This window comes from Macaca thibetana, chromosome 2, assembly GCF_024542745.1.
Source record: "Macaca thibetana thibetana isolate TM-01 chromosome 2, ASM2454274v1, whole genome shotgun sequence".
In the NCBI taxonomy this organism is placed as follows: domain Eukaryota; kingdom Metazoa; phylum Chordata; class Mammalia; order Primates; family Cercopithecidae; genus Macaca; species Macaca thibetana.
In genome coordinates, this window is record NC_065579.1 from 46,056,915 (window position 1) to 46,082,889 (window position 25,975).

Genomic DNA, 25,975 nt, shown 5'->3' on the forward strand with positions numbered 1-25,975 from the left:
CCTCTTTGGAAAGGCTAGGTGCTCTGTCCTGCTGCCGAACATACCCAAGGCATTCACTCCTTGAAAGTAAACTGGTCTGTTCTTGTGTGATTCCTACCAACAGTGAACCTTTAGTTGCTTCTTGGCATCTGCAGGGTTTATTCCTTAAACCATATATCAGCTTTAAATGTGACATGAAGTCACACATACACTAGATGCTTTCTGGAGACAGAGGAATAGCGACCCTGAGACCGATGTGCTATCTGTCCCCGGGCTCTGTTATTCTCTGTGTTATTGTCCCTGGGCTGGAGTGGGGAAGCAGTGGGAGTTGGCACTGTACTTTGGATTAAAGATTAGCTCAATTATGGGAAATTGGGCATAGAGGAGGGCTTTGGGAAAAATGCAAGATATAAGTATTCTTCTTCGACTCAGACCAAGGGGATTGAACTGAATTTTAAGCAGCAAAATCTTTCCAACTAAAAACACTCATAAATTAAATGCTGATGATTCTTAAGAATATGGAGATATGTGAACTGAATACTGACATTTCAAGTGAATCTGCAACAAAGAATTTTAAAGAACTGAGCTTTTAAAAAAATACGTAGACTGTATGCTTCCACTTACATGTTGGTTATTTTTCAGGTGAGCACTGGATAAAACATTGCTAACACATATTTACATAAGTGTGTAGAATCTACATGACTTATTGCCTTTTAACATTATGCTTCAAAATTTTAGACAAAAGAATAAAACAAGTAGGAAATTTTACCATGAAATATCTATTCAGTGGGCAATTCAACAGATTTTTTTGGTAACTTCTCAGTTTCTTAGCATCTCTTCAGAAATTCTAAGGCAAAAATGCTTACAAAATATTTTACTCATCATAGAATTTCTATTTTAAAAAGCAACAAATACCAGGGGAACTTTCAGTACGCTGAAGCCCTAAGTACTTCAAAGCACAAGGAGGATTACCCTGTATACTATTTTGGCATAAATCATTTCTCTTTATTTATTTAAAAATGTGACCTATGTCTGTCTAGTGTGTAGTCTATTAGGGGTTTTTCTGGGTGAGGTTTTGCTGATCTGTTCACTGTTGTGGAACTGTTTTGACTAGATACTGATCTGTAGAGAAGTAGTGAATAAAAGGGCAGGTGTGTCTGTGTATGGATAGCAAATAAATTCATTGTAAGAACAAGAATAGGTAACAAAGAAGTGTTATAAAGGATAAGGAAGGGACTAAGATTGTCTGAATACCTACTGTGGGCCAAGAACAGTGCTTGTTTCATTTACATCTTCTTGTTTACTGCAGTGAGTTACTATCTCACAACAGGCTCACAATGATTAAGCAGTCTCTCTCACTGCTGCCTTCTTTTTAGTAATAGCATCCATTCTTTCTGCTGCCCAGGGGGAAACTTTGGGAACACCCTAAGTGCACCTCTCACTACAAATCAGCAATTTTGTTTACTTGTCCTTCAAAATACACCTTGAACCCAAACACTTCTCAACATCTCCATTCCTAGCATCCTTTTCCAAGCCACCATAACTTTTGGCCTGGATTACAACAATAGCTTCCTAACTGGTCTCCCTGCCTCCCATGGTAGCCCCTAGCACCCTAGCAATAATGCTTCTTGAAAAACTAGTCAGACCATGTCAGGCCTTTGCTCAAAACTTTGTAATGGATTCCTGTGGCTTAAAAGGTACTGCAAGATCTGTTCCTGCCCCTTCCCCACTCCCCACAATTTGCTGACCTCTTCTCTGACCACTCCCCTCCCTCCACCTTACCTTTCAATATCCTCTCTAAATGTGTTCTGCCAGGGACCCTTGTACTTCCTTCCAGGTCCTACTGTTTGGAAAGCTCTGCAGATATCCACATGGCTCCCTCCTTCCTTCAAATGTCTGTTTAGATGTTACATGAACAGACAGGTCTTCTTCATCCACTCTGTACAAATTGTTCACTCTCATCATTCTCTACTTGCTTTATTTTTTTCCTGTATTATATACTGCTACTTGATATTTTATATATTTACGTGTTTACTTTCTGCCTTCCTGTATGATATGGTTTGGCTGTGTCCCCACCCAAATCTCGTCTTGAATTGCAGTTCTCATAATTCCCACATGTTGTGGGAGGGACCTGGTGGGAGATAACTGAATCATGGGGGCAGCTCCCCCATACTGTTCTCTTGGTAGTGAATACGTCTCACGAGATCTGATGATTTTATAACGGGTTTCCCCTTTCACTTGGCTCTCATTTCTCTCCTGTCTACTGCCATGTAAGGTGTGCCTTTCACCTTCCACCGTGATTGTGAGGCCTCCCCAGCTACGTGGAACTGTGAGTCCATTAAACCTCTTTTTCTTTATAAATTTTCCAGTCTTGAATATGTCTTTATCAGCAGCATGAAAACAGACAAATACACTGTAACTCAAGGCAAAGCTCATTGAAGGCAGAAGGATTCCTAACGCTTAGAGCAGTACGAGGCACATGGTAGGCACTCCGTATTTGTTGAATAAATACAAATACAGATTCAACATTTATTTGTTGAATAAATAAGTGAACATTCCCATCTCTATTGAACAAGTAAGACACTAAAGTAATTTACTCAAGGTCACCTCTAAAGTGACAGAGCTGAGATCAAATAGTCCATAGACTCCCTGTGCTTTTCTGCCTATATTAGACCATCTGTGAATGTTTTAAGGTGATCTTAAGCCATCTAAAAAATATCATTTCTGATATCCCAGGAACCAGCCAGAGATTTTATGAAAAAGATTACATATCTGAACTAACTGGGCTTATCACTGGAGAATATTTTCCCTAGTGGCTGCATTGGTTATCATTTCCTTGCCTCCAGTAGAAAACTAACAGGCAATGTTGTTGCTAAATACCTTTTGAGTCTTGTATGGATGTTTATATGTCCTGTATATATTTTTTCCCTGTTTTCTACCTTATGAAAGAACATTTTAATTGTCACTATGATTTTACATACTCATGCTTGTGAGCCCTAGTTGTGCTGCTGTTATGTGAGGTCCTAAATAGTTCTCTTAAATTCTATGAACCTCAGATTCTTGTGTGTAAGAAAGAGGGTGAGGGGGACCCTCAAGGGACCCAGAAATGCTTTTTGTGCCAGTCATCAAACTAGTGTCCCAGCTCCAAATCCATCCATCTTTACTGGCTCCGTGATCCTGGCACTGGGGCCTACAAACCATGCTTCCCTTTGCCAGTGCTGTTGGATCCTGCCAGTATGAAGTGCCAGAGGATGACTAGAACCCAGTGGAGGAGAGAAGGGCTTGCTCCTTCCTATTTGCCTGCTCTTCCTCTTAGCTTCATCTCAGCAATGACACACCCCAGAGAGGGCAGCCAGGCAGTGTCCTTAGAATTCTGGATCCTAGCCCAGTGGTTTCCTCTTAGGAGCTTCTAGATTCATTTCCCTTTGCTCCTCCTACTCCTAGGGTTCACAATTGCTTCCTGTAAGTATTACCTCTCTGATACCTTTGTGCACACCTTGTACCTTTTGAGATCTCCACCAACTCTCTACCCAATTTCCTGAATTAAACTCTGTCAATAGCCAGATTGTTTTTTTTTTTTTTTTTTGAGTGAATCCTGGCTGATATTCTCTTGTGGGTATCTTCTCTTTCTAAACTTTGATAATTCTTGGAAACCACAGTTTTCCATTTGAAAATAAAATCCAACTCGTATCTTCCCTGTCATAACTGAAACAATGAGGAACACTAGGGGCAGGCAAGACCCTGTGTGGTCCAAGAGAACTGAGACTCATCCTCTTTTTAATCCTACCCATGGTTGGAATTGGTATTTTTACAAAGTGATATGGTTATATGGTTTGGCTGTGTCCCCACTCACATCTTATCTTGAATTGTGGTTCTCATAATCCCCATGTGCCACGGGAGGAACCCAGTGGGAAGTGACTGGAGCATGGGTGTGGTTTCCCCCATGCTGTTCTCATGATAGTGAGTGAGTTCTCACTAGATCTGATGGTTTTACATGTGTCTAGCATTTCCCCTGCTTGCACTCATTCTCTCTCTTGCCACCCTGTGAAGACGTGCCTTCTGCCAGAATTATAAGTTTCCTGAAGCCTCCTCAGCCAAGCAGAACTGTGAGCCAATTAAACATCTTTTCTTTATAAATTACCCAGTCTCAGGTATTTCTTCATAGCAATGTGACAATGGACTAATACAGTAAATTGGCACTGAGTGGGGTGGGGTGTTGGTATAAGGGTATTCAAAAATGTCGATGCAGCTTTGGAACTGGGTAACAGGCAGAGTTTGGAACAGTTTGGAGGGCTCAGAAGAAGACAGGAAAATGAAGGAAAGTTCAGAACTTCCTAGAGACTTGGGGGACTCAGAAGACAGGAAGATATGGGAAAGGTTGGAACTTCCTAGAGACTTGCTGAATAGCTTTGACTAAAATGCTGATAGTGACATGGACAATGAAATCCAGGCTGAGTTGGTCTCAGATGAGGAACTTGCTGGGAACTGGAGCAAAGGTGACTCTTGCTATGCTTTAGCAAAGAGACTGGTGGCATTGTGCCCCTGCTCTGGAGATCTGTGGAAATTTGAACTTGAGAGAGATAATTTAGGGTATCTGGTGGAAGAAATTTCCAAGCAGCAAAGTATTCAAGAGAACTCAAAGCATAAAACATGGGAAAATTTGCAACCTGACAATACAATAGAAAAAAATAAAACCATTTTTCTGGGGAGAAATTCAAGACCACTGCAAAAATTTACATAAGTAATGAGATGCCAAATGTTAAGCACCAAAACAATGGGTAATATGTCTCCAGGACATGTCAGAGACCTTCACAACAGCCCCTCCCATCACAGGCCTGGAGGCCTAGGAGAAAAAAAATGGTTTCATGGGCCTGGCCCAGGCCTGCCCTGCTCTGTGCAGCCTCAGGATGTGGTGCCCTGTGTCCCAACTGCTTTAGCTCCAACTTCTACATGGTGTAGAGACTGTGGGTACACAGAAGTTAATAACTGAGAATTGGGAACCTCCACCTAGATTTCAGAGGATGTATGGAAATGCCTGGATGTACAGGCAGAAGTTTGCTACAGTGGTGGAACCCTCATGGAGAACCTCTGCTAGGGTAGTATGGAAGGAAAACGTTGAATTGGAACCCACACAGTCTCCACTAGGGCACTGCCTAGTGGAGCTGTGGGAAGAGGACCACTGTCCTCTAGACCCCAGAATGGTAGATCCACTGACAGCTTGCACCGTGTACCTGGAAAAGCAACAGACACTCAACACCAGCCCATGAAAGCAGCTGAGACAGGGTTGTACCCTACAAAGCCACAGGGTCAGAGCTGCCTAAGACTGTGGGAGCCCAAGTCTTGCATCAACATGACCTGGATGTGAAACGTGGAGTCAAAGGAGATCATTTTGGAACTTTAAGGTTTAATGACTGACGTAATAGATTTTGGACTTGCATGGGGCCTGTACCTCCTTTGTTATGGCCAATTTCTCTCGTATGGAATGCAATGCCTGTACCCTTGTTGTATCTAAGAAGTAACTAACTTGCTTTTGATTTTACAGGCTCATAAGCAGAAGGAACTTGCCTTGTCTCAGATGAGACTTTGGACTTGGACTTTTGGGTTAATGCTGGAATAAGTTAAGACTTTGGGGGGCTGTTGGAAGGGCATGATTGTGTTTTGAAATGTGAGATACGAGATTTGGGAGGGCCAGGGGCAGAATGTTATGGCTTGGCTGTGTCCTCACCCAAATCTAATCTTGAATTATAGTTCCCATAATCCCCATGTGTTATGGGAGGGACCTGGTGGGAAGTAATTGGATCATAGGGACAGTTTCCTCTATGCTGTTCCCATGATAGTGAGCGAGTTCTCACTAGATCTGATGTTTGTAAGCATCAGGTATTTCCCCTTCTTGCACTCTTTCTCTCTCCTGCCGCCCTGAGAAGAGGTGCCTTCCGCTATGATTCTAAGTTTCCTGAGGCCTCCCCAGCCATGTGGAACTGTGAGTCAATTAAATCTCTCTTTATAAGTTACCCAGTCTTGGGTATTTCTTTACAGCAGTGTGAGAATGGATAATACCCAGCCTTTATATTGGAACAAGTGGTTTGGAGAGAGAAATATGTTAGACCTGGAACTATTAATGAGGCATAGCCCAGACTTGGATTTATGTCTTCCAATTCCCAATCCTATAATCCTTCCGAAACACAAGCACTATCCTATGGTAGAGTAGCTACTGTGACATGTAAGTGTAAAAATGCAGTTCCCATTATATGTTTGAGCTGAAAGATTATCTGCCAGCATTGTAGTAGAAAGGATTCTTTTCTTAAAGTCTGGATTTCCTCCAATTCTGAAGGCCTGTCATTTTCCTTTGTATTACTTCATTAATCCACTAGGATGAACCCTTCAATTCAGCCTTTTTTTTTTTTTTTTTTTTTTTTTTTTTTAAGGTCAAAGAAATAATACTGGTTCCAAATGAAACCTTTAGGCATTTTGAATAGAGGCCAATTTTCTCAATAAGTGAAGACAAGAAAAACTTACCGGCTTTCAAAATTGTTTCAATTTCAAACAAGTCTGAAGTAAAATTTAAAAATATATTGTTACCATATCTTCTACTCATAAGAACTTAATTTTTTCAAATAAGCTATGAGGTTTAAAGAGAAACTCCCAAAGTCGTCTCCACATAGAAAAGGATGTTTTTAAATCTCTAGAACACAAACCTTCAGATCAAAGGGCATGGAAAATAGTGAGTTCTGATGACTCTGCCCAAGTGACAGAAGCAGTTCACCCCACAAAGGAACCCACTCCCTCTCTCCTTCTCTCTTACTGGTGTTTCTTACCATTTTGCCTTGCCTGTTCTTGTCACTTACAGGCTTTGCTTAATTTACAGCTTATATCACTGTCCTCTCCATATATCAGAAGCCACTTGACTGCACTTGGAAGTGCAACAGTGGCCCAAGAATCCACGAGGCAATGACTCTGTCCAGTGTTCCTTGAATATTAGTGTACATCTGAATCACCAAATCACCCAGGGAACTTGTTGAAATGCAGATCCTCCTTCAGTAGGTTTGGGGTAGAGCCCCCAGTTCTGCATTTTTATGCTATTAGGGGATGTCCATGATGCTGGTCCTTGGACCACACTTTGAGGAGCAAGTCTTTCACTAACATCTGGGTCTAGGTATCAACTCACCCTTGCTAAGAGTTGGCTCTGACCTTGTATGTCTTCAGAAGAGATTTTTCCCTTATTCTTGACCTTTTAGCATTTTGGAACAATTATAAGACATCTTCAAAGGAGTATCGTCATTTTTGCTACCCTTTTTTTTTGGCTTATAAATATCTTTTGCTAACTTCCAAAAAGGTTTCGAAATTATATTTTTGTGTTTTATTCTTTGGTTTTCTTTTTCTAGCTTTCCAGAATTGGCATGGTTCTGTGAAGTCATTTTAGTTTCAGAGAGTAATTATTATCAAGAAAATCTGAGCGGTTTTAAAATTTTTTTACTTTACTTTAAAATTACTTCCTTTTCATCCCAACAATATTGGAATGTGAAAAAATTACATAAAATAAAATTGATGATATACTTTACTACCAAAAAGTTGAATGAAACTTTTTCTTTCAAAAAAAAAAAGGGAAATAAATCACATCTTTTGATCACAATGTTATAAGGCTGCCATATTTTTTATCACAATGTTATGAGACTGAAAATTTAAAAAGCACAGGCTAAATAAATGTATCCACTGGAGACTTTAAAATGCATTTTTTAAAATTAAAATTTGAGTTGAGGCCAAATGCAGTGGCTCACGCCTGTAATCCTAGCACTTTGGGAGGCTGAGGAAGGCTGATCACCTGAGGTCGGGAGTTCAAGACCAGCCTGGTCAAAATGGCAAAACCCCGTCTCTACTAAAAATACAAAAACTAGCCAGGCATAGTGGTGTGCACCTGTAATCCCAGCTACTTGGGATGTTGAGGCAGGAGAATTGTTTGAACCCGGGAGGTGCAAGTTGCAGTGAGCTGAGATTGTGCCATTGTACTCCAGCCTGGGCAATAAGAGTGAAACTCCATCTCAAAATAAATAAATAAATAAATAAATAAATAAATAAATAAATAAATAGAGTTGAAGGTGAAATCAAATGTGAAATTTTAGATTATTTAGAAATAAATAACAATAAGTTTATACCACATACCCTATCAAAACCAATGGGATAAAAATCAAATAATTATTTAGTGGAAAATTGATAGTCTTATGTGCATTTTATTAGGACAAAAAGATTGAAAATCAGTAGACTATTTACCTCAAGAAACTGGACAAGGGACATAAAAATAGACCCAATGTAAGCAGAAAAAAACTTGACAAAGAAAAATGAAAAAGTAGTCAAAAAGAATATATGAAAAAGAGGACTTGGCCACTAAAATAAAGAGCTGTAAAATAAGAGGTCCATACCTCTCAGCCCCTGTGGTATCTTGGGCCTCGATGCTTCCCAGGTTGCCATTCTCTGGCCATGGCTACAGGCGTAACACGAGTGATGCTGGCCAATAGCTTCACTCTACTGAGACTTAATGTTCTCATCTGGCTGGCGGCTACTGGTCTCAGAGGTCTGTTTTTAGTATAATGCAATATGATGGATATTAAAATGCTTTACAAACTCAATACTCTTAAGTAAATATAGGGTTTTGCCATAAATATTAGGAGATGAAAGGAAGAAGACAAAAAGGAATAACTTGGAGAAACTCATTTCAGGGATAAACACAGCAACGTTTCCTATTTAACAAGTGACTGGGAGATAGTACATGCTTTGTACATTCTATGCCCTTTTTCACCTTTGTTGTCTTCTCTTCACCTTTAACTCCTGCATCAAGGAAATCAGGTAGAAATGTGCTTGCTCTTCCTAGTAATCTAAACTTAGACAATTCTCAGTAATGTCACAATTAAGCTACCAGACTTACATGAGTGAGTTTGGTATCTGGTATTTTTCCACTCAATTGCTAGTTATCTGTTGAGATCCTATACTGAGTAAAGCATTGACCATGGGTATGAGGAACACAAGAATGAATAAAGCAGGCCTAGGCCTCAAGCGGCTTTATGTCTCCTAACAGAGATAAGATATATACAAAGACATCTAAAACTGGGTAGAATAGTGGGTGATAACAAAGGAGTTCTCAAAGGGAGTACTTTCTTTAAGGCTAGAAAAGCTGAGAGAGGGATGAAGAATGTTTTCCTGAAAGTGGCAGAGGCATTTAGATCTTGAAAGATGAGAAAAATTTGGGAGTGCAGGTTCATGGGGAGGGACTTCAGCAAGAGCAAAGGGAGAGAGGCAGGTGATTGTGGGGCATATCTGAGAAACATGCACTTTACCAGCACACTTGGGCTTATCCATTATAGATAATACACATGAATTAATTAAAAAAATTTTTGAATACAAAACTTAATAGGAGAAACAATTAATAAACTATGCTTAATTGTCAAACTATTTATTATAAGCACTAAGGTATTTATCTTGCATGTTTTGTTAGGCCTGGTATACAAAAAATTAGAAATATAAAATATCTAGTATGTCTACCCTCTGCTGGCAAAATATTTCTTCATTTGCTTTCCCAGTAAAAATAAAATCTGATCATTCTGTTTCCATCTCTGCTGGAAAAACAAGCAATCCTTAAATGCAACTCTTGTGTTACATGTCCAAGATCTTAGATTTAAATTGTATGTATGGGGCCCTGCAGCAATGATGAATGGACTCAACTACATACATCTGGGTCCATGTGGAGTGGGTCATGCTCAAAAATATCTGGAACCTAAAATAAATAAGGGACTCTGAAAGAAATCAGGAGGTGGCCTACAAAAAATAAGAGCATCTGACTCATGTTTGTGCACAACACTGCCTTTCAGTGTTTGTACAGTGAGATTTTAGTGATGGGCAAGAGCCCAAAGGATTGACTGCAGGGACTCATTTATACAATTTTGGATAAGAACTAGAACCAACACTTTCTGATGTTATCTAAAAGAACCGTTTTGAAAAACCACAAAGAGGCACACAGTTAAACTCAAGTTAATTGGCAAGCAAAGAAATTTAGGAAACAGCATGAGGAGATCTATGATTCTTGGGGAAAAATAATGATTCTGCTGGCAAGTAAATTATTTCCAGAGAGATCAATTTTCAGAGAACAATTAATTCCTTTTGTTTAACGCAGTACCGTTTACACTGTTCTCCATGACTTCCACTTCTGGGCCCTCTCAGAAAGCATTAGTGCTACTAAATATAGTACGTCTATTTACTTGTTGATATGATCAAACTTCAATGTGTGGTTGTAAATTATGTAAGAAAAAATGTGCAATACTGGGTCAGAAAACAGGATCTATCTGGTCATAGTTCAGACACTTTGCTAGTTTGATGACTGGTGCAATGTAAATCCATTGCCTCGTCCATTGCTTCCTCCTCACTAAATTGAGGAAGGTAGTCTGTTTAGTGGTTTTCAAATAGGGGTATATAAGACAATCCAAGCAAGCAGGAAGAAAACGTAAGATCACCATAATTTTAATTAGCACTTTTGTATATTCTAGGGTAATATAATTACCCTTGTGGGCAAAAAACCCAAAATGAACATTACTATATAAGCATTTGTTACATAATAAATCTATTTTATTTCTTGCCAATAAGGGTCAAGAAACTCTGGCAAGCATTGCTCTAGATGACCTCTAAGCACCTTCCAATTGTAAATATCTGTGATATAAATGGTTCAGTTTTTACATTTGCTTCAAGGTCTGCATACATGGGATTGAAGAATTGCATGGGGTTTAACAGCTTCACTTGACTTCCTGTCAACTAGATTACCCAGTGTCTCCCTCTTGACCTCTATCTCCTTAAGAGCTAGGTTCCTGACCTGCTGTATTATCGCTGACTCATAACAGTGTCCAGCACATGTCAGGTACTCAAATACACATCTGTCAAAGGAATGAACTTCTACTTCAAGAAACGTTTATGTGCTTTGAAAAGAGAACACACGAAGATTAACCCTAATTCTTACATATGAATAAATGTTTATATGAATTTATTCCTGGCAGTGTCCATTGTCTTCTAATAAATTTTCTTATTCAAGACTATTGTCACATACAGTCTCTGCCTCTGATAACATTACTCCAGAATTCTTTACTCATTAAAAGTTGATGAAGCCGTCAGATACAGAAGTAGAAAAATAAGTGTCTGTCACATGAAGCATGCTTTGCCTTGACATTAAATGCAGACTTGAAGAGTTTCTAAGACTAGAGAATACTGCATTTTTGGACAGGAATATTGATTATATCACCAGAACACAGAAAAAGAATGAGTAAGAAAGAAAAAAAAAATGTAAAAAATGTGTCTTGCACTCAGATGGTCCTCTGAGGGGTTTAAGAGGTTGATAGGTTATTTTTCATGCCACATTTTATTTATTTTTGATCTACTAAAAAGAGAGATTTCTGACAGGTTTCCTACAATCACTGAAAGTGAACCTGGAACTGAGAAGTCAAAGATTTAACAAAATGGAAAAATCCTTCAGGCAATATGAAAGTATCCAGCTTTCCAAAGAGTACAATTGCTGTCTAGTTCACCATATTTGGCAACTCCATAGTTGGCAGATTAATAATGCATCTGCGGAATATAAGAGCATCAATATAGAAAACAGCATGAATCTATGTTCTTATTTCTGATTCCTCCAATGCTGAGTATAGATATGCACTTAAGTGTTACTTCAAATCTATGTTGCCAGGTTTAGAAATTTTTGTTTAAAAATATCCTCTATGTAAATTCTTCATAACATAGTAATGAGTACTTATGCAAATTATCTTGAGGTCTGGAGAAGAAGGAAAAACCTGTTTTGCTTAGATCCCTGGCATGGCACCTCAAGTTTTGGTGTTCATTAGGTTTACCCTCCTTACCCTGGTCTCGTTCTAGTTCTCATTTCCTTGGAGTCAGCTAACACGTTTACATCAACGTCACCTAAACCTGTGATCGGCAGTCTCATCCCAGATGTCCAGGCCAATTGCCCACTGTACTTTTCCACATGAATATTCCACCCTTGTGTGGAATTCTGAAGGTCCTGGAATGAACTGATTATTGTGTCTCCTTTTGGCTGCATGTATTCACTCACTTGTATTCTCCATTTTGGTGAAATGAACCACTGACCCAACAGACATAAAAACCTGGGAATTATCCTTGACTCCCTTTTCTTCTTCACCCATATGTTATTTGTGCCATCTTCTGACAATTTTCTACATGCCTGTGCAGAATGTGGGTTCTTGGGAAATAATTTTACCTCTTTCCCTATGTCTTCTGGCACCATGAAGAGTTGTTAAATAATGACTGAAAACATTTACAGTGAAGAAAGCAGGGGTAAATTTGTCCACTGCTTTAGCTACATGTGCAGGTTATTTGAATATTGAAATGAAGAGCTATTCGGTTCAAGGAAGTGCAGGTGTGAGTTAATGAGTTATTATGCGAGAAGACATATTTTACACCTGTGTTTATTAAGATGGCATCATTGCATGTTTGCCTTTGGTTCAGTGTGCTGGTTAACTAATCCCCTTGAGAATTGTAGGCACTATTTCTGCAGCTTAAACGCCTAATATTTTGAGCCTCAGGGTTTTTTTTTCCCCCCAGCTTGGAAATCACTCTCACCTCACCTCATTTGTTGGTGGATTGTTGGTTAAGTTGGATTCACCTGGTTCTGTCAATAAGAAAGCAAACCAGTTTTAAGGTAAGAGATGCTGGCTAATGACATGTATTTGGAGGCTAAAACTGGCCAGATTTGTTTTGAGAAACAATTCAAACTATTCCCCTCCTGGAGATTTGTTTTATTTACTGAGCTCCAGAAATACATTTCCCATCCAGTCATGCAATGCATCAGTGGCCAGCCAAATGGAACACATTCACCTCTGAGCTAAAAGCCTTCTTAAGAGTTTGAAAACAATTTTTGCCCAAGTGAGAAATGATGAGATGAGAAATAATAAGCCAACTTACTTACTCAGACAAGTGAAATCTCAACATGTCCAGTAATAGTCATTTCATTTGGAAATCTCTCCTCCTTATCTATTGCAAAATAGACTTTCTCAAGTTCCCCTTTTTCCTCACTGCTTACTCTACAAAAGCCTTTTAAGAACTGACTTGACAAATGTATAGCACCTCAGTTTCCAAGTGCAGCTTTTCCTATCATGGCAATGTAATTAGGCCCTTGTGATTTGAGACCAATAGGCAAACAGGCTTGGGGGAAGGGATTGAGATGATTTAACTGTTTGTGTTGTAAACACAACTTGCATGTGCTGAGCACTTCTTTCTTTCAGACATCTTGGTCATTCCTTAATGAATGGGCCAGAGTGTTACTTGTTTTTAACTTTCTACACTTTCATTGTTTTTAAGAGTCGTTTACTTTCTAGAATCAGACTACAAAGCCCAGCCCCACTACTTAATAATCAGGACTTTTTTTTCTTCATATTTCTGGATGCCTGTTTTCTTAAATGGAAGTTATTCTAAGCTGAGTAAATAGTGTTCTATACTGTTTAACTTTTTGTATGAGAAAATGAGGTATACCAGTGGCCCTCTTCCCCCTCCTTTGCCTCCAATGAACATAAAATTGCCCTAGGAATCTAAAAATGGAAGCTACCTTTATTACAGCAATGCCTGGAAGCAGAGAAATCATTAGACACGGTGTCAATGCTGCCATTAGAAATCTTACTCTTTGGGTGTTTAATGACTGTCCCTAAAAGCTTGCTTCTAGCAAAAACCTGACCCCCAAAGTCTCAGCTGGGAAACAGAGTATAAAAATGAATTTTCAAACAACCTGTCCAGCTGTGCTTTTCCGTTATCTTCATAAACTGGAAAGCAGCTTCTATGACAGGATTCAATTCCATTAGAGATTACACTATAAATAATACTGCTGAAGTATTTTCAATATTCATTTTAAAATAATGGCTCAGTAACCTAATGACTTTTAGAAAACAGCCCTCTGCACAAGAAAAATCTACCTGATCCAAAATTAGGCAGTCATGTATACCGGGTACCTCATGGAGAGAATTCCTTAGGGTCATGTATTTACCCAAAAGCCACATTCTGTATGTGTACAATGTCCTTCTATTACAAAGTAATAAATTCCTTTGACTTTAGCAGTAAGGAAAATAGAGATGTCAATTAATAGGATGACTTATTCCAATTCTTTAGCAAGTCAGCTAAGATCCAGAAAGCAGAGACACATGCCTTGGTGGCTGATTTTGTAAGGAGGGCAGACACATCCGTATATGTTCTCTTCTTTCTATGCTCTCTGGACTTGTGAGAAGTCCCTAATGTCCCTTTCTCTGTGCATACTCTCATCCTCCATAAAGATTTTTCACTTGCATTTTATATTCTGCCCTATCTTCCCAAATAAATGTTTTCTCAATGTGCTTGTATATTTCAAGTAGCAGAGATTCAGATTTCTGGGTAATAGAAACACCAGCCTTCATTTGCATGTCTAAAAGCCACTTGTTTCCATAAAACCAAGTTCTATGTGACTATTGAACACTGGCAGGTGCAATTTCCAAGAGACTGAGATGAGGTGGCTACAAATGTGGCCCTTGAAGTAAAAGATGATCAAAATAAATCAAATGATCATCATGAAATTAGTAACAACTGAAAGTGAACACAGGCGATGTGTTAATGAGCAAGCTGCTTACACTGAAGTGTTCATGATGAATCTGATAAGAAGCTGAATTGGAAAGGATAATGAACACTGCAAACTGTCTTTAAAAGCTTGATTCTTTTTGTTTGTTTATCAGTATGCACCTGGCATAAGATGGTCCCAAGTATCCTAGCCTAGAGGCTGTGCTGTCTTTGAGATTCTCTTCCCTTCTGATCTGTCACAAAGTTATACAGTTTCTTTTGTTGAAATACCTAATGGACTTTTCCTTCCTTTGTACCATTTAGATTTCTTTGTTTGCAAGTAATAAAAACAGACTCTGGCTAGCATAATCAGAAAGGAATTTATTGGAAGGAAGTGTGATAGCTCTTAGAAAGGAGGCATCATGGCTGCTCCAGGGATCTGGTGGCAGGAATAAATAAATAGAGGTTCTCAATAGGGCTCTGCTGTTGAACAGGTGCCAGCAGTTATACATCCTCCTCTCTCCCTCCTAAAGTTTTACATACCAGGGGAAGAGTGTCTAGTTGACCTAGCTTCAGATGTCCTCATTCTCTTTTTCAGGGGAGGGTGGTACACGTTGATTAGAAGATGTTATCCATTGGAGTCGGGGGTAGCTTCCTAAGAAACATCAGGATGCTATTACCAGTGGCAGTGAGAATGTGTGCTGGGCAGCCAGAACCAACATGTGTCCACCACATTCCTCTAGACAGAGCTCTTCCTGTCATGCCTATATGTCTTCATTTTTAACTTAATAATGGGAAAATAAAGTTACAGATTAATGAAATTTATGATATATCATTTACTTGATGTATGGATCTGCTGTGAAGTATTTGGACCAGTGGATGTGTAAAATCTGTAGGAATATTATCAGGCACAGAACACTTACTACCTTATAAAGTGATCTGTTATTCAGGTTTTGGGAGTTTTTTTCTTTTGTTGAGTGAAAATTATTCATTCCACTGCTCAAACGATATTTATTTTGTGCCTACAATGGTTCAGTCATTCTTTTGGTGCTGATAAAGCCCTCCTGAACTTGACAGTCTAACTTCTGCCCATTAATCCTAATTCTACATCGGCTCTAATTTTGTACTTTAGAACTACAGAGAGTAAATCAAATAGTGCAGTGCAATCTAGATGCACGTATATGAACAATAACCAGTAAGAAACTATAAAGAAAGAAGTTCCCATTTACTATAGCACCCCAAAATATAAAGTAGCTGCTAAAAAGGTACTTAACAAGAAATTTGTAGGTCTAATGTGAAGACAACTATAAAAATTTACTGAGAGCCATAAAATAAGACTCAAATAAATGGAGAGTCATAACATATTCCTGGGTGGGAAGACTTGATGTTATAAAAATGCCATTTCTCTTCAAATTAATCTAAAAATTTAATATACCCCAATTATAATTCCAAAATTATTTTCTGTTTGGAACGTGTTATTTTCAAGTCCACCAGGAATAATAAATACATGAATATAGCAAAGGAGCTTTTGGATAGGGGAAAGAGGAGTGAAAGATTGACCTACTAGATATTAAAATAAACCACGAAGCTGAAATAATTGACACAGTGAATATCAAACATTCAGTGGAACAAATGAAAGCCCAGAACATACAGATACACATACACATACATGTGTGTGCACATACACAGACATTTTAAATAGGTAAAAGTTGATGGGTGTTAAGACAAGTGACTTATCATCTGGGAAGAAAATCAAATCGCTACTATACCCCACACCTCATATCAAAACATATTCCAGTTGGTTTCTGATGCAAAAACAAAATCAAACAACTTTTAACAGAAATTATACACTACCATTAAGAAACACTTGGGTTTTCTATATATTTTTTCTTTTTTATTATTTTTTAGACTGCTAAGTTTGTGGACATACCATCCACTTGGGCTTTCTAAGGAGGCGATATAATTAACCACATAAAACTTGAAAATGCCTATGCCAATCCCTTTCCCTTACCCAAATGAACAAAACAGAGCATAGTTAAAAGGTACAAGTGCAAACTGGAGAATATTTATAGCCTATATGACAGTCAAAGGTTAATTTTCTTTTCTTTCTTTTTTTTTTTTTTAAGAGACAGGGTGTCTCTTTGTTGACCAGGCTAGAATAGCTCACTACAGTCTTGAACTCCTGGGCTCAAGCAATCCTCCTGCCTCAGCCTCCCTGGTAGCTAGGACCACAGTGTGTGCCACCATGCCCAGATAAGTTTTTGTTTTTGTTTTTTTTCTTTTTGTAGAGACTGGGTCTCACTATGTTGTCCAGTCTGGTCTGGAACTCTTGGGTTCAAGCAATCCTCCCCACTTGGCTTCCCAAAGTGCTGGGATTATAGAAATGAGCCATTGGTCCTAGCCAATTTTCTCCATAGATAAAGAGTAACTAAACTACAATGTGACAAAGATAAACATCTCAACAGGAAAAAAGTAACAATAAAAAAAGTAACAAAGGGCATAAACTGGTAGCTCACGAAAGAAGAAATACAAACAGCAAATGACATATAATTAAAGAAGCTTTTCCTTCATAAAAATATAATAAATGAAACCAGAAGAAAATGGAACTTGATTATCAAATTACCAGCAATTAATAAGATTTGGGGGGGCTCATCCAACTTGGCCAAATAGGAACAGCTCCAGCCTCCAGCTCCCAGCATGAGTGACACAGAAGATGGGTAATTTCTGCATTTTCATCTGAGGTACCAGGTTCATCTCACTGGGGAATGCCGGACAATCGGTGCTAGTCAGCTGGTGCAGCCCGACCAGTCAGAGCTGAAGCAGGGTGAGGCATTGCCTCAACTGGGAAGCGCAAGGGGGAAGGGAATCCCTTTTCCTAGCCAAGGGAAAGTGAGACACACAACACCTGGAAAATCAGGTAACTCCCACCCTAATACTGCACTTTACCAAGGGTCTTAGCAAACGGCACACCAAGAGATTATATCCCACACTTGGCCTGGAGGGTCCCATGCCGATGGAGCCTCCCTCATTGCTAGCACAGCAGTCTGAGATCTAACTGCAAGGCGGCAGCTAGGCTTGGGGAGGGGTGCCCGCCATTGCTGAGGTTTAAGTGGGTAAACAAAACCACCTGGAAGCTCGAATTGGGTGGAGCCCACCGCAGCTCAAGGAGGCCAGCCTGCCTCTGTAGACTCCTCCTCTGGGGACAGGGCATAGATAAACAAAAAGCAGCAGAAACCTCAGCAGAGGTAAATGACCCTGTCTGATAGCTTTAAAGAGAGCAGAGGATCTCCCAGCATGGAGGTTGAGATCTGAGAACGGACAGACTGCCTGCTCAAGTGGGTCCCTGATCCCTGAGTAGCCTAAATGGGAGACATCCCCCACTAGGTGCAGACCGACACCTCACAACTCACACAGTGGGGTACATCCCTGAGACGTAGCTTCCAGAGCAAGAATCAGACAGCAACACTCTCCGTGCAGCAATATTTTATCTCCTGCAGCCTCCGCTGCTGATACCCAGGCAAACAGGGTCTAGAGTGGACCTCAAGCAAACTCCAACAGACCTACAGCTGAAGGCCCTGACTGTTAGAAGGAAAACTAACAAACAGAAAGGACACCCACACGAAAACCCCATCAGTACGTCACCATCATCAAGACCAAAGGCAGATAAAACCACAAAGATGGGGAAAAAGCAGTGCAGAAAAGCTGGAAATTCAAAAAATCAGAGTGCATCTCCCCCTCCAAAGGAACGCAGCTCATTGCCAGCAACAGAACAAAGCTGGATGGAGAATGACTTTGACGAGTTGAAAGAAGAAGGCATCAGTCAATCAAACTTCTCAGAGCTAAAGGAGGAACTATGTAACCAGTGCAAAGAAACTAAAAACCTTGAAAAAAGAATGGATGAATGGATAACTAGAATAATCAATGCAGAGAAGACCTTAAAAGAACTGATAGAGATGAAAACCGTAACATGAGAAATACGTGACAAATGCACAAGTTTCAGTAACCGACTCGATCAACTGGAAGAAAGAGTATCAGTGATTGAAGATCAAATGAATAAAATGAAGTGAGAAGAGAAGTATGGAGAAAAAAGAGTATAAAGAAATGAACAAAGCCTCCAAGAAGTATGGGATTATGTGAAAAGACCAAATATACGTCTGATTGGGGTGCCGGAAAGTGACGGGGAGAATTGAACCAAGTTGGAAAACACTCTGCAGGATATCATCCAGGAGAACTTCCCCAACCTACTAAGGCATGCCAACACCCAAATTCAGGAAATACAGAGAACGCCACAAAGATACTCCTTGAGAAGAGCAACTCCAAGACACATAATTGTCAGATTCACCAAAGTTGAAATGAAGGAAAAAATGTTAAGGGTAGCCAGAGAAAAAGGTCGGGTTACACACAAAGGGAAGTCCATCAGACGAACAGTGGATCTTTTGGCAGAAACTCTACAAGCCACAAGACAGTGGGGGCAACATAGTGTTGGACATAGTGTTGGAAATTCTGGCTAGGGCAATCAGGCAAGAGAAAGAAATCAAGGGTATTCAGTTAGGAAAAGAAATCAAATGGTCCCTGTTTGCAGATGACATGATTGTATATTTAGAAAGCCCCATTGTCTCAGCCCAAAATCTCCTTAAGCTGATAAGCAACTTCAGCAAAGTCTAGGATACAAAATCAATGTGCAAAAATCACAAGCGTTCTTGTACACCAGTAACAGACAGAGAGCCAAATCATGAATGAACTCTCATTCACAATAGCTTCAAAGAGAATAAAATACCTAGGAATCCAACTTACAAGGGACATAAAGGACCTCTTCAAGGAGAACTACGAACCACTGCTCGGTGAAATAAAAGAGGACACAAACAAATGGAAGAACATACCATGCTCATGAATAGGAAGAATCAATGTTGTGAAAATGGCCATACTGCCCAAGGTAATTTATTGATTCAATGCCATCCCCATTAAGCTACCAATGACTTTCTTCACAGAATTGGAAAAAACTGCTTTAAAATTCATATGGAACCAAAAAAGAGCCCGCATTGCCAAGACAATCCTAAGCCAAAAGAACAAAGCTGGAGGCATCACACTACCTGACTTCAAACTATACTACAAGGCTACAGTAACCAAAACAGCCTGGTACTGGTACCAAAACAGAGATATAGACCAAAGGAACAGAACAGAGCCCTCAGAAATAATACCACACATCTACAGCCATCTGTTCTTTGGCAAACCTGATAAAAACAAGAAATGGGGAAAGGATTCCCTATTTAATAAATGGTGCTGGGAAAATTGGCTAGTCATAAGTAGAAAGCTGAAACTGGATCCTTTCCTTACTCCTTATATGAAAATTAATTCAAGATGGATTAGAGACTTAAATGTTAGAACTAAAACCATAAAAACCCTAGAAGAAAACCTAGGTAATACCATTCAGGACATAGGCACGGGTAAGGACTTCATGTCTAAAACACCAAAAGCAATGGCAACAAAAGCCAAAATTGACAAATGGGATCTAATTAAACTAAAGAGCTTCTGCACAGCAAAAGAAACTACCATCAGAGTGAACAGGCAACCTACTGAATGGGAGAAAAGTTTTGCAATCTACTCATCTGACAAAGGGCTAATATCCAGAACCTATAAAGAACTCAATCAAATTTACAAGAAAAAAACAAACAACCCCATCAAAAAGTGGGCAAAGGATATGAACAGACATTTCTCAAAAGAAGACATTCATACAGCAAACAGACACATGAAAAAATGCTCATCATCACTCGCCATCAGAGAAATGCAAATCAAAAGCACAATGAGATACAATTTCACACCAGTTAGAATGGCAATCATTAAAAAATCAGGAAACAACAGGTGCTGGAGAGGATGTGGAGAAATAGGAAAACGTTTACACTGTTGGTGGGACTGTAAACTCGTTCAACCATTGTGGAAAACAGTGTGGTGATTCCTTAAGGATCTAGAACTAGAAATACCATTTGACCCAGCCATCCCATTACTGGGGATATACCCAAAGGATAATAAGTCATGCTGCTATAAAGACACATGCACATGTATGTTTATTGCGGCACTATTCACAATAGCAAAGACTTGGAATCAACCCAAATGTCCACAGTGGCAGACTGGATTAAGAAAATGTGGCACATATACACCATGGAATACTATGCAGCCATAAAAAAGGATGACTTCATGTCCTTTGTAGGGACATGGTTGCAGCTGGAAACCATCATTCTCAGCAAACTATAGCAAGAACAGAAAACCAAATACCACATTTTCTCACTCATAGGTGGGAATTGAACAATGAGATCACTTGGACACAGGAAGGGGAGCATCACACACCGGGTCCTATTGTGGGGAGGTGGTAGAGGGGAGGGATAGCATTAGGAGATATACCTAATGTAAATGACGAGTTAATGGGTGCAGCACACCAACATGGCACATGTATACATATGTAACAAACCTGCACATTGTGCACATGTACCCTAGAACTTAAAGTATAATAATAAAAAAAATAAGATATAGGGTGGTGAAGATGTGAGTGAATGAGTTTGCTTTCAGATTGCTGGTGGGAGTGCAAGGGGATACAAATTTTCTAAAAGACAATTTGGATAAATTTCTCCAAAAATTTAAATTTTAGTCTTTTTATTAAACCAGACAGACATTTTATTTTTAGGCGGTTATATAAATAAAAATTTATATCTCTAGCTATAAAGATTATCATTGCAGTAATAAGAAGAATATTAAAACCTGTAAATAATCAAAAGTTTGTTACAATAAATTATGGCAAGTTCATATGATGGAGTATTTAATGTCTTGAAAAACATTAACTATAAATTTTTTAATGCTCCATTCATGGCATTTTTTTCATTATAAATTGTTGAATGAAAAAAGTGAGTTACTTAAGAAATATATATATATATATATATGTATGCATGAGTATATTTAGGTAGGCATATTTAAGTGTATCTGTGTGTGTATAATTATATATATATATATATAGTTAGCTTGACACAGCCAAATATTAACAATTGCTGTTAATATTCAGTAAGAATATAAGTGATTCTAAATTTATTTCCTTCTGTAAATCTGCATTTTCTAAATTTTCTACCATGAATATGGATTACCTTGGGGTAAGAAAAAAATAAAATATATTTAAAAACAGATGTGCTTTCTTTAAAGTAGCAGAACATTTTTTTTCAGATAGAATTGTATGTGAAATCCTAATTTCTGAAACCAATAAAAGGGTGAAGTATGGGTAGGTGGCCGAGAGCTCTGCTCGCTAGGCAGGTGTCCTTGAAAGATCAGGGCCTGGGGAGTTCTGCTGAGAAATCATTGCATGTTAATACCTTCTCTAGGAGCTACATTAAGTGTTTTTAGTGAACCCATACAAGGCCCCATGATTGCTCGTTACCTCTGTAGTTGCTCATAAACTATTTAATAGCTCTTTCCATTTTAGTTTACTATATTCATTGTTGTCCATTCAGAAATCATTTTTAAAAATTTTCTAGATTTTAGTTTTGTATCATATTAGTTTACCTGTGCATTAGAACTGAAATGATTTTATTATTACATGGAAGTAATTCGAGAATTATAATTTGATGCCACACCCTCAGGTTTTCTTGAAAGTTTATATGAGAAATGACCATATGAAGAATGAACCTCCATCTTCCCTAAAATTATTGTTAAATACACTGTCTCTTCTGGTGTTCAAAGTCCCTTATATACAGATGCATGTGATAAATTCCCCTAAAATTTTAGTGTGAAAAATAAAGTTTGCCCACTTTAATAAGCATTACTTTTTAAAAAAATATAATGCTGTATTATTCCTATATAACTCATCATGTTTCCCTTTTGGCTTTGACTGCCAGAAAGCTCAGAGCTATATTTATTGCCAAACCACAGCAATGAACAGCTGCCTAATTTTGCAGAAAAATTCTGTCCCAGAGCACTTGAGTGTTTACCCTCAACTAAATGGTCCTGTGATGTGCATGGCTTATGTTATGAGTTGTCACAAATCCAATTTGGAAATAGGCAAGGATTAAATAATAAACAACAAACAAACACGTAAGTAATTTGGACTAAGCAGTCTTGGTCTTTGGCAATGGAAAATGCTCACACCTAGAATTTGGTTTGTAGCAAATGTCTGTTAGGCACATTGCCTAAATCTAGTGGACTACTCTGGAGTGAGTCTGCCCCTGGGTGCAGCCGTGGACACTTGGGTCTTTCTGTTACTGAGGTTCACACTCATATTCACCCATCCCATGATGCTGGCTCCTTAGAAGGTGGTCTGTGTGGTAGCTCAGTAAGGATATCAGGTTGAAAGGGTGTGAAAGAGCAAGGATCAAGCAAACTAGCAATTTATACAGTTTCCCATGGATCTTAGACTTTAATGTAGTTGATAGAACAAGATCTTGCTGAAATGGACAAGCAAATAGACAATTTTTACACAAATTGACAATTCTAAAGCAATGGGGTGTGTGTGTGTGTGTGTTTATTATAATATTCAACAGTAGATTAAAAAATATTAGGTGAGTTAAGATACTTCCTTACATTTCTAGAAGGTCAAATATTTTTTCTTATTATTAATATTACTTAGATCATTTTATAAGTTAAACTTGAATAGAATACAGAATTTGGAAGAAAGGGAACTAATGTTTTTTGAATGACTGTGATGTAAATGATCTGCCTACATTATTTCACTGAAGGCACATGCTATTTTTTTTTCTGATATGCATAAGCTTTCCAGCTACCTCCTTAATAAGGTAGCAATGCACTAAAATAACATACTTTGTATTGAAATAATTTAGATACACTGGCCTGGTAGGGTGGAATCCAGTAATGTAGTCTTGATTATAGTGTCATAAGAACTGGTGGGTGGCTTTCTGTATTGGCAACAGACACCCTTGAAGCCAATGGGAATAGCTTGGACTGTGTGGCTCTGCAGTAAGTTGGGCCAGTTGATTAAAGCAATAGGTTATCATTACTAAAAAGATTTGCCATGGCATTCACAGGAGAGCCAAGACCAGCCAAGGAGCAACTGAACCAGGCAGTTGCCTGGGGCTCCAACTACTTCCCTCCTACCTACCGTTAGAGGTCTGCTTGATATTCCACAGATGGAGTTTCATTTGAGGCAGAAATGCGTGGTCCCCCAGAACCCAGGATCTAAAATTGAATTTCCTAGTTTTAAATCCCAGCTCCATCACTTAAGTTTGGCTGAGTAAACTGGGAATAGTCTTTTACTTTTGAATCTTTCTATAGATTAATGAAATCACCCACGAAAGACAGCTAGCCAGCATCTGGCTCATGGTACACCCTCAATATATGTCAACTTTTATTATTATTTAGACTTAAAGTATCACCTATTAAAATGCAAAAACCCAGGGAGGTACACCTTGCTACCAGTTAGGAAAGATTCTCACCACTCAAATGCCAGTTGAGATGTAATGAGCAGAAAGGGATCCACGATTGAAACCTGGGAGAAGCAGGGAATGTGGCTCCAGGAGAGAAACAGCATTAACATTTTGCTGGAAGCCACGGAGATTCTTCTGCATGGAAAAGCACCCAGTCGTTGCAGTTACCCAAGCACAAATCCTCACGGTTGCAGACAGGCAATCTAATTGCTTAATCCAGATCCTGGGATCTGCAGCCCTTGGGTCTAATGAACTGCCCCCTCTCTATCAACTGTTCCACATCGGAGGACTCTCTCTGTAGACTCTCTGTGCTAAGAGACATTAAACTGTACAGCCACCACATTTGCTATTTGTTTTCGTACGTGCCGTGGAACATATGTGCAGATCTCAAACACCGATGTGTATGGAGATGTGCATACTCTGGAGAGCCAGTTTACGTTGAAACCTGCTGTTAAGAGCCACCGAAAACCACCACTCTTCTCTACAAAACAGTTGTGGGTATCCTTTCACACTCTGAATGAAGACTTCCATTTGAAAAGTCATCCATCACACTATAAATCAGTCTCTTCAACACGCCTCCTGTCCAGCCAGGAGAAAAGAGGAAAGCATTTCGGAGAATAGAATACAGAATGGGGAAGAAAGCTACTCGGTACAAAATGGATGAATTACTATTATTTTTTCTCTCCAGGGTACCCAAGAGAGGCTGATTCTCACCCAAACCATCCACATACACTGTTTAAGAGAGACTTCATTTCACCTCCTGCCAGGTCAGGGAGGGGCACACACCGGAGCCACACACATATTCACACACCCAGTTGGCTGTGCAGCATGAAGCACTGACCTGTTAGGCCGGCAGCCTCGGCAGACAGGAAGGCACTCCAAGAAAGCAGGAAAAACAGGCCGGTTTCCAGCATCGGGAACTCGCACAGCTTGGTAAATTTGGTCAAGTGAGGAAGACAAGTTAAGGGAAACAACAACAGCTTTTACAGCTACATCTCCTTCTTGACTGAGAATCAAAACTGATCTGGTGATGATAGTTCCAGAGCAAAGTAAAAGAACTGATGTTCAGACCTGACTGGAAGGCTGTAATTCTTACTGGGACCTGCTTTGAAGGCCAACATGAGTTCCATGCTTCACTGGGGGCTGAACTTGCCTGTAAAAATTCAAACCTGTGTTCAGATTAAAAAGGTGTCTTCCTAAGACTATCAATTCAGCCCACTGTGGGCTTAGCCTCATTCCTTGGGATGCACCCCCTCAGGAGAGGTGTAGCAGGCATGGAAAAACAAAGCCAAGGAGAGTGTGGGGGGATGAGATGCAGCAAGTATGTCAGGACCAAGGAGCGCTGCTCCCTGGGGAGTGCAGTCTGCGGGCAGACCGCTTGGTAGAATCTTCTCGCCTGGGGACGGAAGTAGGATCAGAAGAAGAAGTTACATGCAGTGACAGGGAAGCTGCCCATGCTCTCTTGGTATAAGTACGATAAAGAGAAGGTACATTATTTCTAGGTCAGACAAGATGCCTTTGGCAGGCAATGGTTCATTTTGAAAAGGATGACACTTGGTCAATGGTCTATAAATTGCAAATAGAACAAAGGGATAGTAGGATCCAAGTTGGGCGGAGAAGGGGTCATGGGGAGATGATTAGGAGTATGTGATCGATGGGAAAGGGTTACATTGCAATTGTGTCAATATTAGGCACAAAATGCCCTGACAAATAAGGAGATGTGATCGTGTTGCATTTTTATACTGTTAGAACAAAATCTAAAGAAAATTTCACATTAAGAAATGTTTAGCAGGGGAGCAGGGAAGTAAAAGTGTGACCTCTGGAACAGAACATTTTATTCTAATTCTTGACTCTGCCAGTGACTGGCTGTGTGATTTCTCAGCAGTATATTAACCTCTCTGAGCCTCATTTCTATTCTACATAAAGTGACAATGAGAATAATACCTGATTCTACATGAGGTAAGTAAAATGTGATGAAGTATGTTAAACATGTTTTGTAAAGTTTTAGA

At 39.3% G+C, this 25,975-nt stretch overlaps 1 protein-coding gene across 1 annotated transcript in view; it reads right to left on the reverse strand.

Moving 5' to 3' along the window:
* The window catches only part of SLC9A9 (solute carrier family 9 member A9), a 586,828-nt gene that overhangs the window by 286,412 nt on the left and 274,441 nt on the right, over positions 1-25,975 (reverse strand). The window contains exon 8 of the mRNA XM_050779755.1: positions 24,808-24,913. Within this exon, the coding sequence (XP_050635712.1) occupies positions 24,808-24,913 (106 nt within the window). The remainder of the gene's footprint in view (positions 1-24,807; positions 24,914-25,975) is intronic.